Below are 16,461 nucleotides of genomic sequence, written 5' to 3'. Positions count from 1 at the left end.
TCTCATTAAAAGATTGGCTTTAACTTGCCTACAGTGTTGCCAAAAATAACTTTTTAGGATGAATCTTTTTAAGCTGAGTAAGTAATTTTTCCATGTAAGAAACGTGAATTTCACCAGAACATCCATTTATGACTCTGACAGAAAACAAAATCAAATATAACTGGTCCACGATAAAGCCATAATGAATGCTTTTCTCATTTAAGTCAGATGTGGGGTTTTTTGTCAATTTTGTGAAAATCCATCCCTAGTCATACATTTTGGAAGCTCAGTTTGGGCATGAGGAAAGAAAATCAGTTCTGCATGTTCAGACTAATTTATCACTTGGTTAAAATATCTAAATTTCTAGAATTTGGAACTTCTAACCAGTATTTCTGAAAATTACATTCTCCCTGAATTTGATTAAACCTACTTAAAACCCCTCATACTAATAATTATGCACAGGACTAAGTGACTATGATTCAGCTTACGACTACAGGCATTTATTGGGCCTTCCTCTGTAACCTGAAGCTTTGCCACAGAAAGGGGAATAGGCCAATTCAAATGAGAAACCTCACTGAAAAAAAAAAAAAAGATCAAAATTCAGGAACAGGAAGAAATAGATGTTTGAAAGCAGCCAAATAGTTCAAGGGTGGATAGAATAAAGCAAAGTAGCCATGCCCACTAAAACCTATTGACAGTGCTCTGTACACATAACTTTCATTAACTTTGTTAAACCAAGAGACCAGAACTGTAGAGCTGATCAAAAGCTTCCTAACTTGGGTGATGAATCATGTACAGTTTACCATCCTGACATACAACAGAATCTGTGTTTTTGCTTAAGTAGTTATTTAAAATCTAGGAATTTAAAAGAAAACTGTTGCAAATTTCTACAAATTTTGCAAAGCCATCCAGGAAAAAAAAAATAGAAAGGGCAGGAGTAAGACCTGGAAGGAGTAAGAATCTGGAAGATTTATGGATAACGATATACACAGTTGAAGGAAAAGTGGGTATCAAAGAAATTAAATATTTTGCTTCTTTTCTCTTCCCTGATGAAATTCCTAATTCCTGACTAATTTGTATGTAGCATAAACTAAAAGTTTTCACAGGAACCAATTTGCTGTCTTCACTTTTTCACACCTAATTTAAGATTCACACAAACAGCAAACTTAAGAGACTGCAGTGGATGTTCTGTTTTCAAAGACCTACTTTCTAAATATTTTAGAAAAAATCTACAATTTTTCAGTCTTCTCAGATTGAACATTGAGAAGAAAATGAATTTCCCAAACTCTGTGCCTCCTATTTACCTCTGTAGAATGCACTTCACATCATCTCTTCTAACACTGTTGTGACAAAGCAGATCAATATCTATCTTGATTGGCACAATGCTTCTCTCCTGTAAGATCTTAAAAAAATTGACAACTTTATCTCTGGAATGTGTTTGAGAAACATGCAATAAAGGGACAAAGTCACTTGTCCACAACAAGGAGGAAAAGGAAGACATCAATTAATTGTGATTTACAAATTCTACTTCTGGCTTGTAGGAAAAGAAAGAATCATCTAACTGAAACTTACGAAAATGAAAACATTGACCAAGTCTGACCAAACACAAGCAACATTTCTGTGACCTATCACAGCTTGCATTTTTAAAATTCTAAAATTTACACATAATAATAAAATGATTACACAAATGAAGATCTAATTCTATATACAAAAAATTTACACTCTTCTAATTACTGAGACAACTGCTTAGTACCAGTACGTACAGCATTCTAAGAATTGCTTAAAAACAATGCTTTTTTAAAACATGGAAAAATTAGATTTAAAAAAATAATGGAACAAAATATGGCAATACTATCCTAAATTTAGGTACAGAATGTATAAGATAGCCTAAAAACCATAAAGTCTAGAATAGAAGCAAAATTCAGATGTGTACTGTTCAAGATCACTTTCAAACTTTAAACTAAACAGCGCTATATTTTAGCTCCCCCTTAGTATAGGTCTGCTAGGAATTACTCGAGTGAACTTAATGTAAGGAGAGCTATTTTCCCAACTGCTAACAAATTGAAATATTCATCATTCACTCAGCAAACTCTTTTTTTTTTCTCCTTGAAAACCACCAGAACCTGAAAACACTACTTTTCGAGGTCTCTCTTCCTCTTACATTCCATTCACAAAAGCAGTCTAGGCAAAAAGATGAAAACTGGGAGAGATGACCCAAGAAGGGAAATAGCAAAACGAACTCCATGCCCTTCACCTTCCCTTCTACGGTTGCTCCCAAAGAAAGAAAAATCTTTTATCAAATCTTTAAGACAGAATTACTGATTCACTGTTCGATATTAATACCTTTAATGTTTTTTAAGGAAGTCCTGTCTGTATATGGAGTTGATCAGAATATCAGCTGATTACTGAACTCAGACCTTTCCTCTACCTTCACTAACTCTGACAGCTTAACTATGACTGGTTACTCTAAATCAAAACTCTGATCAATAAGCAATTAGTGCTCAATCATCACACTTTGAATATGAAACAGCCATGTGCTTTTTTTCCTGTACCATTACTATGTTTTAGTTAATTTGAAAATGCAGACATTTACAATTCAATCAAATTTAAAATCTAGCAAAAAATTGTAAAATACTTCACAACTGGTTAGCTAGTACATCATGTGTTACTTGTATCTGTTACACTGGAAGACTACTGAGATGCCACAATACGTGTTTCCACATTTTAGTATTCAGAATCTGGCTACAAACAGTGCTAGCTAACAGTACCAACAGAAGCATGTAAGAAAGGTGGAGGGGAAAATAAAAGCAGACCTAAGTACTTTCCCCTTTTTCTTTTCTTTTTGTACATAAAATTGCAGGCTGTCAGTACTTGTGCGTCATCAAGCAAGAAAAATTAAGACTGGACTACATGTTAAGAAATAGTTTTTAAGGTGACAGAAACACTACTGTGATTACCTATAAAACTATCAAGAAGCTAGAGCCCAGAATGACAAATTTAGACTAAAGAAATACAGTGTTTTAAAAATTCATCTTTAAATAGACTTATTACATAGTTGCATACAACTATTTCTGACTGAAAAAAACCCTCTAGATTTAGAAAAGGTTTTTTAAATTACTCAGCAGTGTATTAGCTGGTAAAACTCCTTTACTCATAAACACAAAACTTTAATTGTTACACTCATAAACGTTTCAACACTTGAACTCTATATTTATACATATATACACACATAGTTAAACACAAACTCACTGCATATTAGAATTGGCATTTTGTTTAAGTATGAAATATTGAAATCATAAAAATTTTCTAAATTAAGCTTATAATTTTATCTGGTCCAGATTAATTCCAATAGAAAACAATGAGGAAAAGAACACCACAACAAAAGACTTGCCCAAAAGTCCTTTCTCAGACTCCATGCAAAAGATAGCATATTAAAACTATCTTTATACACAATAAACACCACCTTATTTATTTCTGCTAGGAAAATATTTATCAGTAAAGCTGCCAAGAATGGTTTGATGCATGCCAGAATCTTCAGAGCACAAACTGCAATGCTTTTTTTGTTTCTAAACAACATTACTTGGAAAATGGCAAAACTCAGCACAGTTTCTGTTAAAGTTGCAGTGTTGCTATAACTAAAAATCCACAAGGTAGAAATACTTAATTAGAATACTGGTCTGCAAACATTTAACTCTTTCTCTATCTTCCCTGCAAAGAGAATGTCTTATCCTTCCCTCCATGGATCTATTTCAGGCACTATCAATCCTCCTAACCCCACAAGCCGTGTCCCAATATCTTCACATGGTCAAAAGCTGAAAGAATACACTATTTACCTGAGATGAGTGAAGGGAAAGAGAATAGTGGAAGCAGCTCAGAAGCAGGAGATGACAACAGTTCTGTACAAGCCCCACCACTCTGCTGGAAAATGGAACTGAGCCAGTGCCAGGAGAATGGTGATCCAGGGAGAATGCCAGCCTCAAATGCCAGAGCTGAGGATCACCTAACATAATAGCACAACCTGACCACTTGCCACACGACAGTCAGAGACCCTTCACCTGAACCACTCAGAAGCCAAAGAATATTCAGAAGAACAAGCTGGCCATGTTTTTGTATTTCCTATCTGGCCTAGTTCCACATCTGCTCCATGATCTCGTCTCCAGCTCTTACTTGCTGTGTTACATTTCACTCCAGACTGATCACTTCCTCTCTTTTTCCTTTCAGCTATCAGCTTTGTATCTCTGGGGTTTTTTTATACATTGCAGTCGATTTTTCCCAATAAGTATATGAATATGGTTTCCTTCAAAGCATTTTTAATGGCCTTTCCAACCAATCACAAGGCAAACACCAGGATAATTCCTACCAAGTAGTATTTTAAAACTTCTGCAGCACAACTCCTTGGGACAGACACCAATTGGTTTTAATGTACAAGATGCACTAAAGTATTACTCAAATAAAGGGATGAAAATATCTAGCATATTGCTTTATATACATGTTTTAAGAGAAACATTTTCAAACTGACATTTTTTCCTAGAACAACACATATTAATAGCTGAGTATCAACTGCCTTCAAATATTATAGACTCAGAACACAAATCTCGGTTATAGATCATTTCTGATGAAAATTTGTGATCACTGCAAAGACCTGAACTAAAAAACAGCTCTCCCCGATTATTATATAACAGTATCACTGTTATTTCAAACAGTGAACATAATAGTTTTCTTCTTTCTTAAAAGACTCATAATCTTAACATAAAGTAACAGGTTAACACAAAGAACTTGCTAATGTGCATAAGTGCGTTGCTAGAAAGTTTACTGGAAGGTGTTTCTAAAGTAGCTCAAAACCACACAGTTCTGGAGGGTGGAAGATGTAAATGGACTGCCAGAACTACTTGATAGTGCTGACAAGCAGAACTTACTGTGTCAACATATTGCCCAATTTAGGGGGGAGAAGAAGAGAAAAGACAACCAGAACCTTGGCAGCAAATATTAAACTCTTAGACTGAATTGAATTTCATTTTTATCAGCGTAACTAAACAGCTGCCTCCTACCAATAGTATGGTTTCAAGATGTCTGGCATTTCATTAAGTATAGCAGCAATCAACATTAACCCAGATTACTATTTTTAATAAGCAAAATTCAGCAGCTTGTATTAAAAAAAAAAAAAAAAAAAAAAAAAGGAACCTAATAGGAAAAAAAAATTACAAGTGTTCTGAGTCTCAGAAATCAAACTGTTATACCAGCTGGTACTGAGAATAGCCTAAGCATTTGCTTTCAGTTGAACATGAAAATACCAGGTTAAATTCACAAAGAAGAAAACAAGTTTCCAATTTTACATATTGGCTAATACTTTAGTTTTTTTAAACATTAATTTCCAAATCAAAAGAACTTTTCTTTAAAAACAGTTAGCTATTTTTCTTCCTCGTGATGAGTCAATAGCTGCCAGTTTAATTTGTGACAATATACAGTCACAGTAATAAAGTTCTGTATTCATTAAAGATGTATCTCACTAACCAAACCACAGAAATAAGATCATTTACTGTTGTTTTCACAACTAATTCAAACATACCAAAATTTGTAATGTTTTACATGTAGACAATTAAGAATACTTGTAAACTGAAACACATTTCCCACTCCTAAGAAATGACTGGGAGCTATTAGCTTTTGTGGTGCTGTGCTCTGTGCAACATAGTATTTACACCAGGCGTATTGTGTCTAAAGTGTAACCTTCCTCCAGCCTTAAGTGCTTCAGAGACATTAACCAGCAGCTCACCAGAAGCCACTCCACCTTCATTTAGGGCAGCCAATAAAAAAATTGCAACTCTCCCTTTAAATAGAATGAAGCAGCAAAATGAAATTTCAGGGCTGACTATAAGATGTCCTCTTTGAATAGGACTGGAAAGTGCATATATTTTACTTCAACAGTCTCCTAAAGTAATGGGGGTGCAGGTGCATTTGTTTGATTTTTTTTTTTTTTTACTGTGTTTCTAAAACTAAGTGACAATCTGAATGCTATTCTTACCAAACTGGTAAGTTAAAAATTTTTGAGAGATCATACTTCCTTGAGAAAACAACTACCTAAAGAGCAAGCACATATGAATGATTTAACTGTATTTCAAAGCACAAAATTTTGACTTGTCTGACACCAAAACAGCTAAGCTAGGAAAAGTCCAGGATTCATTTCACCTAGTATAGATATAACTGCAAGCTCTGCTTTTTTCCAACCTAAAATGGATTTCACACCATGACAGGTTTCATTCTGCATTAAAATTGCAAATCTTCCATTTGGCCCAGTTTCAGCTGCAATTGATCTGCTTTGTCGTCATAGATTTAAAAAAAACATTGAAGGGCACTGCAGCTTTAAATATTTCAGAGCTATGTAGCTAGTAAATAGACTCCATTGCAATATGGCTCTGAAGGTCGTGTCCTATTGTCTCTTTTCTCTGCAAATATTCTGAACAGCATAAAATGGTTTATTTCGTACAATACCTCCCTGCCATTTCAAAATCATGTCAATTGTATTAGGCATTTCCTTACTGGAAAGGACAGATACGCCACTCTTTCCATACACACCCACGCTGCTTCGAGATGTATTCAAAACGTCCACTGTGAATATAACAGCAGGGTGTACGTATTAGATGTACACAGCTTTTCATATGGATGCCTTATGCAAACAGACTCCCTGTTAAATCCCACCACAACATAAGGACAATTAGTTATTGCAATGGTGATAAAATAATCAACTGAATTTCAGGTCAAGAAGCATCTTTGGTTAAAATTAACAGCCCAGCTAGAAAACTGAAGCCAGCAATTTCAACATCTCAGCTTTCTCACATATGGAAGAATATGAAAAGAAATTCTAACACAGCTCCAAGGGAACGTAGTCTGCTGAACCTGTTTTTCATGAAGGCTACTACCTTTCAGATGCTAAAGAAAGAGCAAAAAACAACAATAAAAAACCTCCATGCGCCACATTTAACAATAAGTTACAAGAAAAATAAGATTTTAAACCTTAAGCTAGAATTGGAAATCTTTGTGTATGCACTCTCTAGGTTCAACCCCACTTCTTTCATGTAAGGTGACTATTTGATGAAAATATGAGTTATGGAGAGGCCACTCAGACAGAACAGTAACATGAAACACAAGCCTACAAAAAATACAAATTTGTGATAGCTGTCATCATGCAGAAGGTGCGTGTAGTCATTTACCTGAAAAGGCAACAGATTGTTGCCATTGTCCGTCCTGAACGCGTTGTCTTCCATCCAGGATTTGGGGGTTAAGGGTGCAGCTCGTGGGAACTTCGGAGGGGCAATGACATTGCTGGAGAAGGGTTTTTTAAGGGGTGAAATGGGATTGAGGGGGGAGGGCACGCCGACTCCCACTCCCACACCAACCCCCACTCCAACTGCCCTTCGAGGGTCCCTACCAGCCTGCAGCCCACCCCAAGGGTTGGAAGGTGTACTCCAAGCTGCGTTTTGATGGTTATTCCAGCTGGAGGAGGAAGAAGAAGAAGCAGAGGAGGAAGACGGTTTGCTGGTCATGATGGGCTGATGGCTGTAAGCAGCATTTCTCTGGGCGAAAGGTGCCTGATTAGGACTCACAGGTGACCTCCGCTGCTGCTGCTGCTGCTGAGCTTGCTGCTGCTGCTGCTGATGTTGGTGGTGTTGAGTCTGAGCTAGGCCAATCTGAGGTGAGAAAGTGCCACCAAATACAGGGTTGACGTGGTGTGGAAAATTCTGGAAAAGCATTGTCCCGTTGACTGGAGTAATCCCTTGGAAAAAGCTATCATCCACCGTGTTTGTGGTCCCTGTAGACCAGGTGCTGCCAAACGAGGGAGACAAGGAGGTGCCAGCTGCAGGTTCTTGTTGAGGCTGGTGAAAGCTCAAGCCAGGCAAAATGGGAGACTCCATCTGCATCTTCTCCTTGCTATTTTGGGAAGGAGCTGATGTGCCGATACTAGTCACTGAACTGTTGTCTTCTGGTTTGGGTGTCTCCGATGAGATGGGTGTAGAGGGGGCTTCTGCTGAGTTTGGATCTTGCTGCTGCTGCTGCTGCCGCTGCTGCTGGGGCTGGGCTTTGCTTTTGTCCATCAGTAAATCATCCTGCATGGTTTGCGCAGCTGAAACAGTAGGGGAAAAAACCACAAAGACAGATTATTAACATTGTCATTCATACCACAAGCCAGTCTGTTTTAATCATTTGCCAGCCAAAAATCTCATCCTATGTACTATGCTACAGCATATTGCAAGGCAAACCCGTAATCTTCCCCCTCCCCCATTTAGGAATATGTAACCTTTGATCGTGCTAGATTGCCTTTAAAATATTTTTTAAGATGCTTCACCCTTTTTGATGCCTTGTTTCCCTTCAATCTAAATGAGAGATGTGCTTATAGGGCAGAGATATACAGCAATTTCGCCACGTCTCTTTTCTCTTACACCGGAACTCAGAGCTCTCACCCTGCAATGAGAAACTGATTCTGGTTCCTGTTTTTCCAAGCACCCTCCTCCTCCACCTCCTCCCCCTGGTTATTTGCATACGTCAATAAATACTGCTGCGTCCTTCAGCAAGGTTAAAAAGACACCAGTCTTCGCTCTTCTCCACCCCCTTTTCTATTAGGGGACCTTTAAAGGAGCCGGGTACCGATTTTCCTTAATTAACAAGCAAGCTTGCAGTGACTGAGGTTTATCGGAGCGAGAGCGCCCAGGGACGCTGGCGCTGATACGGGAGCGGCTCCTCGCCGCACAATCGCTTCCTGCCCGCTCCTGCCCCAGCCCGCGCCGGCTCCGGGCAGCGGAGGCGATGGCACAGCCGGGAAGGGGGGCCGCGGGGCGGAGACACTTCGTGTACAAAGCCACCGATGGGTGTTAGATTTGCCTTTCGTGACCTTACGATCTCTCCGCGTAAAATGCTATTTTACATCAAAGCAGTCCTTTACTTGAAGGTATAGCTGTCTACTCGCTCTATTTATATACATACCCGCTCTATTTATACACATACATATGAAATCATCGGTGATTTGTCCATTAGAAAAACATAAGGTCAAAATTACCAGACCTGGGAGGTATTATTAGACTGTGATCTTTCTAATGCTTTCAAATGAAATATAAAACCAGGGAAGATCGAAATATTTACAATATAGACATGCTGCATGTTAAAAATCATCTTTATATGTACAAGACAAAGACTAGTGATGCAAATTATTTGCTAAACGAATACATATGTTTAAATTTTAGAAAGGAAATGTATGTGGAATGGGTGAGGCTTATACCTGCTAGAAAAGGTGCTCTATAGGACAGATCATATAATTTTATTATTATTTTGAGACCCAATACAATACAATACAGACATCAATGAACAGCGATTGTATGAAATCACAGCAGGAACCTCCATATTTTGCAGGGCTTTAGTCAATTGAGGAGATCATTCCAAATCTCAAAAGTATTTTAAATGAGCCCAAATCACTTACTTTAATTGAGTAACTATGTCAAAGATGGTCATTGCTGAATACCTAACTGCATTGCTATTGAGTTAATCACATGCCATTTACATGCCTAAGACTGCGTTTTTCAGGATTGTTTTTGTAATGCAACAATGTAACGCCAAATCAATTAACTGTTTAAAAAAGGTGGCAAAGTGTGAAACTGTCGACACTGTCCTTTCTGACATCACATAGTCCAGGTGTATCTTACATTTTTTGTTCTTTCCTTTAAATATCTTCTGAGGCACATTTAACACATTTTAGTTAAAATGAATGTCAGGAGAGGTTTCTGGTACCTAGTAAGTTACTGCTTATGCTCCCCCTGATTTACCAGTTCAATATGTAAAGCGAGCAGCAAGGCTTCCTGAGCAGACTATGCTGTGAGACAACATTAAGCTCCTAAGGACAGGGTAAACCATTGCATCTGTTCCAGGCAGCGCTGCTGCTGCTGCTGGGAGTGCAGAAAACCTTGCAAGGCATTTTAAAGCAATACTGCAGTAAACCACAATATACCAAGCTCTGTATGTGTAACTTTCCATTAACTTCACTTCTATCCACATCACTATTACTCCTAAGGCTACTTAAAACTACTGATGATTCCACATTAGAGGGAGAAAAGGATTATGTGTATCCCTCTCCCCTGGGTCTGAGCTATCAGTATAAAAATACACTTAGAGAGAAAAACACAGCAGCTGAAATGTTAAAATTCTGTCGTCAATAAAGTTATATTTAAATTAGTTAGTCACTAGGTTATCTATAGTGGCTAGTACAGCAGTTGCTTCAAATCTGTACCCTGACTTAGCTAGCTGGTTATGAACTTTATCCTAAGGACTGTGGTTCATATTCCCTTCCATATTGCTTCTTAAAGGCAAAAATCACTGCACAGTTCAACCCTCCTGTCAAGGTCAAGACCTTACTTTAATGAATGAAGCCAGTCCAAATGAAAAAATACTGGTTAATAAATGACTTTGAAAGACAGGCCAGTCAATGTCTAATGTTGGACTAGTATGCAGTACTCTTGATTATTTGCTAGTGTAAGTATTTGTACAAATTTACAATCCAGTACAGGAAATCTATATCCCCACACCAATACCAGCTCCATTTGCATGCAGAAACCCACGCAGCCAACACAGAAATGTTTAAGGAACAGTTACCTTTGAATTTTCTGTATTTAAAGATCAACAAAACGACAGTATATTTATTTTCTTCTTTCAGGTTTGGTATATGACAAACAGTCGACCAGTCTGGCAAGTGCACTTTGACAACTGGAAGCTTTCAGCGCATGCTCTCCCAAGGAATCATGGGGTTTGAAGTCTTACCTACAGAGCATTCCACTGCTGCTTCCCGAAAGGAAGAGAGCTCGAAAGGAAAAACAAAAATATGTGCACACTCCCTCTTCCTAGGGAAAACTGCTGCAATCTGAATCATCAGCTCTGAGAAAATATCTGACAGACCGAGCTGAAAGTGACTAACTAAATATGAGCTTTTAAACAGTCTGATTTAGAAGCCCAGATCAAATAGCCACCTATTCAGAACAACTGCTAGACAAAGAAATAATTCCAGTATTTCCAAATTTACCTTACAAACTCCTAGCATAAAAAATAAATTATAAGCTCATACCAGCTATAAAATTTACAGCTATTACAAAGGAAATCGTGTCATGTTGCTTAGCTGAAGAATATATTAAATAATAATGTGTCATAATATAATTTCTAATTAAATTCTGAAACACAAATAGGTCAAGTATGAAAATTTAAAAACAAATCAAAATCAGTACACAGGTGAAAAGCTGTACTATTTGAACAATTTCCAATTTTCAAGTTACAGCTTTTTCATTACTGAGTTGTTACTACACTGAAAAGTCTACCAAAAAAATAATCTGCTCAGAAGAAAATCAAGGTGTGAATGTTACAATTTAACATTCCATCTATTCTGTACATGGTGGTGCCATACTTCACCTTCCTCCCTTTCACTACCCACCACCTACATATCCCAGCCTCTACATCAATACACAGCTTGACAGGAGTTCTTCTCATAAGATATTAATATTGTTATCATTAATGTAGGTCAGGAAAAATTTTCAGAATTTCATTCACTGGCACTTGGTGTTCTGTTTTTCACTAGTCCATGAATTATTCTGCATATTTATACTGGGTAATTCATAATACTACTTATTCAGACCAAATAGTAATGCTCATAAGGAAATACAGAGTTGAAATCAGAAGTGTGAAAATACCTAAAAGTGCAGGCTGATTTTCCAAGGATGAAATATGCATAGCTTTGTGCATGAAAGAGAAATGACTAAAGCTGAGAAAGATAAATTAGGGCAGTTGAAAGTGAGTTGTTCTAACACTTATGTCTCTGCTTTCTGCACCCTGTTTATGTTGGACTGTATGGTCTGCCTGCCCTACATCAACACTGTAATTAAGAGTTTCTCAACAGTTGCTCTAACCTGTTTGTGCTACTCTGAATCATTAAAGGCAGCAAAACTGCTTTCTTACTGCAAGTGAAAATACTTAGCTTTATGAACTATCCCACCTCTCATAGGGCTGGCTCTTGGCATCCTATGCCCCTCCTTTATGTCCTCATTTACTTGTGGGTTATTGCTTTTCAGATGATTTGAGGATTCACATGCAAGGGACCACACTGTTTCTGTCAGTTCTTCCCACGAGACAGTTTCACTTGATAGATCAATCATTAGGATAAGAAAAAGCACTCCAGAACCAAAGAAAATCAAGATGTAAAGACAGTTTTTGATCAACTAGCCACTAGAAGAAAACAATTTTTTTTTGTTTCTAGCAACCAACTCCCTCATAACTGGAAGTTAAAAGATAGTAATGACTGCTGAATCAGACCACAAGAGCTGAATTCAATCTGGTATATGAATTACTTGACCTGGGCCAGTTCCAAAGAAACAAATGTAAGAAAGGCCCAAATAAGCCAAGTGAATTCAATTAGCATTGTATAAAGTGTATTTTTATTTTAAGCAATTCATTATGATGCAACTTAAGCCTCTTTAAGCCTCCTGTGACTAACAAACCATGCTAGTCTTTTTGACAGAAAGTGACTATTCCAACTAGCTTGAAGGTTAAAATGAAGTATTATGGTACTGAAAAAAAGCCGAGTTTTATTGTAGAAACACATTTTTCAACTTAGATTAGTTTCACTTTAGATTAATTGAGGGCTACTAATATTTTAAAAAATTGAACCAAGAAGATGAAACGTGCCTAACTGACCTTGTAATTTAATTTTACATATTGCTATCATAGCAGTTAACATTTTGCCAAAATAGAATACTCCTACATTGCCAGGTTACTTAGTTTTTTTGTAAACAGTGAATAATTTCCACACTTTTAGTACTGCCAGGTCAGAAGAACCATGTTAAGGTACAGGTCCTTATACCTACAGGACAAATACAAGAATATTTGTCCTTTTTTCCTCTTTTTCAGGCCTCACTGAAATAGTCATACATACATATACATTTAATCTACCTCTATGTCATTCTTTCAGTAATTGCTTGTCAACTTATTTATTAAGCTTAAATCTGTTAAAATTTGTTATCAAACCATTTAGTATTTTTAAAAGTTGGTATTTTGCAGTAACTCCAATAGCCAATTTGAGGGCTCAATTTTAAGCCCTAAAGAGCTTATATTTTGGTGATTTTCATAAGTTCTATACTTGCCTTAAAATGTGCAGTTTTACTGAATTTACTTAAAATGGCTGCAACCTCCAGTCAGTGTCTGGGAGCTGAGCTCTGGCAAAGCTCCAGGAAGAGCAGCCACTTTCCCTCACTCTGCTCTGGTCAAACAGAGCCTGTTCCCAGGAGAGTCCTCTCGGCTCAAATGTAGCCACACACAGCCAGGTGCAGGTAAGAGCTGACAGAGTGAGGCAGAGTGAACAGCAGAGAAACGGAAGGAAGAAACAAAGGATCTATTAAGGCATGATATAAGAAGCAATAGTTTAAAAATGAAAAAAAATAAAAAATGCAAGAGGCAATCTGAGATTTACAGTGGAAATTACCAATGCAAAGAAGGAAGCATAAAGAACAAAATGTGGAAAGAAAATTAAGAGAAAATGGGGATGAGGGAGAGTGAAGGAGGAGATTGTGGGGGAGAATAAAGCAAGCATTTTAATAGAGCAGCTGCATATCCAGTCTTGCTAAGGAGAACAGAGAAAGGTAAAATGACAACTCTTGCTCTGTCTGGGAGTAAGGAAGTGGTTTTTTATGATTTTAAAACCAGTTGGTTATATAAGTATTTTAGGATCATACTTTGATTCTGGAAAGAGTAGACAAAGAATATAAAGCCCAAGCTGGCCAACAGTTTCCACAAATTGGTTTTGGGATTTCAGAATCTTCAGGCTATTCATGGGATGTTAAGGGGTCTGCCATAATAGAATGTGTTGGGTTGTAAGGGTCCTTTAAAGCTCCTCTAGTCCAACCTCCCTGCAATGAGTAGGGATGTCTTCAACCAGATCAGGTTGCTTAACCTGACCTTTAATGTTTCCAGGGATAAGGAATCCGGCCTCTTTCTGGGCAACCTGTGCCAGTGCTTTACCACCCTCATCGAAAAAGATTTGTTCCTTATGTTCAATGTAAATCTACCGTATTTTAGTTTAAAACCACTAAAAAGCTTGTCCAATTTTACTTTCACTTTTATCCTATTAAGATTTTATTTTTCACATTTGGAAAAAAACAATAGAATTTATAAGGAAAAAAAAATATGTCCAAGCCTACTGAGTACTCATTATTTGACCTGATATTCAAGTTTTGTCCAGCCCAGTCTTGTAATATGTTCCCATGCCAGTGGTAAAGCAAAGCAGCCACCCTTGTCACAGACAGTTCCTTAGCCTCAAATGGTAGCCAAGTGATCCTGGGTTCTGGTTCCATTTCTTCAGGTAAATATTCTTCACAGCTATTATTAGCCACTATGACCTTTATCATAAATGGCAGGCAACCAGCATATCCTTTCAACTTCAAAGCAAACATACAGAAACTGCACAAACCACATACTCCTAGAGATAAAACCAGCTTCCCTATTTCCATTTGTAACACTTGACAATAAATATAAAAAAAACTAAGCTAGGCTAGCCTAGCTACTCAATGTTCTGGCCAATAGACAATGAGCTTATTCCAGACCAAGAATAGGAACCAGAAACTCTTGATATCCAATATTGCTCTTACATGCCGCGGACAGCTGTAATTGGGACAGTGTGTATTAGGATCTCTTCCAGGAGGAGGTCATGGCTATGTGGTTTACTCAGGCCACTGTACAGTCAACACTCCTCAGCAGTGGTAGCAACACTGAATTTTATGGTCCCAAGAATAAGTACAAAATAAATTTTCTGGGACAGGATGCCGATGCCTTCCTCCTACCTGTTTCTATACCTCCTGTGAGGAACATTTACATCTCTGTAAATACTTCAGTGTTCCTCTTTATGATATTTTTAGCAATTAGAAAATTAACAACACCCTTACTATTATGCACATAATACTACTTACAAGTCCAAGTCCAGGTGTTTTACACAGAGTTTGACAACACTTTTCTCTCTCCAGAGACTCTCAAAACCAGACTGATTTGTCCCTAGCTAAGGCAGCACAATCAAAGAATCCAGTTTTAATATTCCCTAAACTTGCCCTCCTATTCCACCTGATGTCTGCTGTCATGTACAAACATGCAAAAGCTTGATCTCAGCCAAGAACAGCTGTAGGCTGATGCAGCTGCACAGTTGCACCCCGGGTTTGGCCCTGAAAATTACAACCTTGAACAGCAACTGCAGTGTAATTTACACAAGATATAGAGACTAGTTCCATACAGTAAAACTTAATATTAAGAGCTATTCTTGAAAAATAAAATCTGAAAAGGAAATTTAAAAGTTGATTTTTACTAATTAATCTTTCCAAGAATCTGTCATGTCACAACACCCTCTGAATCCAAACAGGCTATTGCCTTTGCTTCGGGAGCATGACGTGGAGGCAGGAAACAAACACCGATGGTGGAGATAATTGGAAAGGCAACTTCTTTCCAGTTACTATCCACCTCTTTGCTCTATAAAGGCCTTTCAGCTTCTAATATTCCAGTTTTTCAGATTGTGACAGTCTAAGTTGATTTATGAACATACAACAAATTTTAAAAGCACCTTAGAAGGACTTTTCCCCCTTGGAAGCACACCAACAAACTCAAAAGAGAGCGCTGCCATTGCCACCGGCCGGGCCATCCCTCACCCCACTTGCACACAGAAGCCAGGAGTCACCGGGCCTCCATCGAGCACCAAGTGCCACTTACAAGGACGCTTGTCCTTGTCATCGACAACACCACCACTGAAACGGATTAATTTCCCTTCTACCGTTCCAACCACCGCCCTTCTGGGCAGCGCGGACGGGACTGGTACCTGGCAGGGTCCCCTCCCTGAGGGCAAGTCGCAGGGCCCGGCGGCCAAGCAGAGGCGGGGGCCGCCTGCACCTGTTCGGCGACGGCGGGGGAGGGGGCGGGGAACGGGGGATGCTCCCGCCCGAGGGGGCCCCTACGGGAGCGGGGAGGGGGCAGAGCAGACGGCTCAGCCTCTCCCTCCCTCCCTCCCTCCCTCCTTCCTTCCCTCCTTCCCTCCTTCCCTCCTTCCCTCCCTCCTTCCTTCCTTCCCTCCCTCCCTCCCTCCACCCGTGAGGGGTCCCGGCCGGCGGCGGGGAGCGTCAGGAGGGGCGGCAGCCGCCGGGCGCGGACCTTCCCCCCGCAGACCCCGCTCGGCCACCCCGCCGCGCTCCCGTACCTGCCCCGCGCGCGGAGCCAGGCAGCGACTGCGCGACGGCGGCGGCGAGGAGAGACATGGGCAGGGCAGGGGGAGCGCCCGCCGGACCTTTAAACCCGCGCCGGCGGCGGGACTACAGCTCCCAGCGGCGGCAAGACTGCGGCGGGACTACGGCAGGACTACAACAGGACTACAGCTCCCGGCGTTCCGGGCCGGGGCTCGCGCTCGCCCTTAGCGCAGGCGCGCTGGGGGGCCGGGCGCCC

General features: G+C 39.3%; 1 protein-coding gene across 11 annotated transcripts in view; it reads right to left on the bottom strand.

Annotated features, from left to right (window-relative positions):
- The window catches only part of CPEB3 (cytoplasmic polyadenylation element binding protein 3), an 80,658-nt gene extending 64,294 nt beyond the window's left edge, over positions 1-16,364 (bottom strand). For 5 of the 11 annotated variants that reach the window (XM_088059586.1, XM_014250388.2, XM_088059588.1 and 2 more), the window contains exons 1-2: positions 16,220-16,342; positions 7,185-8,095 (exon numbers count right to left, since the gene is read on the bottom strand). In XM_088059586.1, the coding sequence (XP_087915712.1) occupies positions 7,185-8,095; positions 16,220-16,277 (969 nt within the window). In that variant the 5' untranslated portion in view covers positions 16,278-16,342. The other 6 variants (XM_088059591.1, XM_088059592.1, XM_088059589.1 and 3 more) reach the window with 6 other exon arrangements.
- Between the last annotated feature and the right edge of the window lie 97 nt (positions 16,365-16,461).

This window comes from Pseudopodoces humilis, chromosome 9 (assembly GCF_049639895.1).
Source record: "Pseudopodoces humilis isolate 2021_Gansu_Grassland_sample_001 chromosome 9, ASM4963989v1, whole genome shotgun sequence".
NCBI classification, from domain to species: Eukaryota; Metazoa; Chordata; class Aves; order Passeriformes; family Paridae; genus Pseudopodoces; species Pseudopodoces humilis.
The sequence above is the reverse complement of the archived record's forward strand: the minus strand, read 5'-3'. Positions and strand labels throughout refer to the sequence as shown.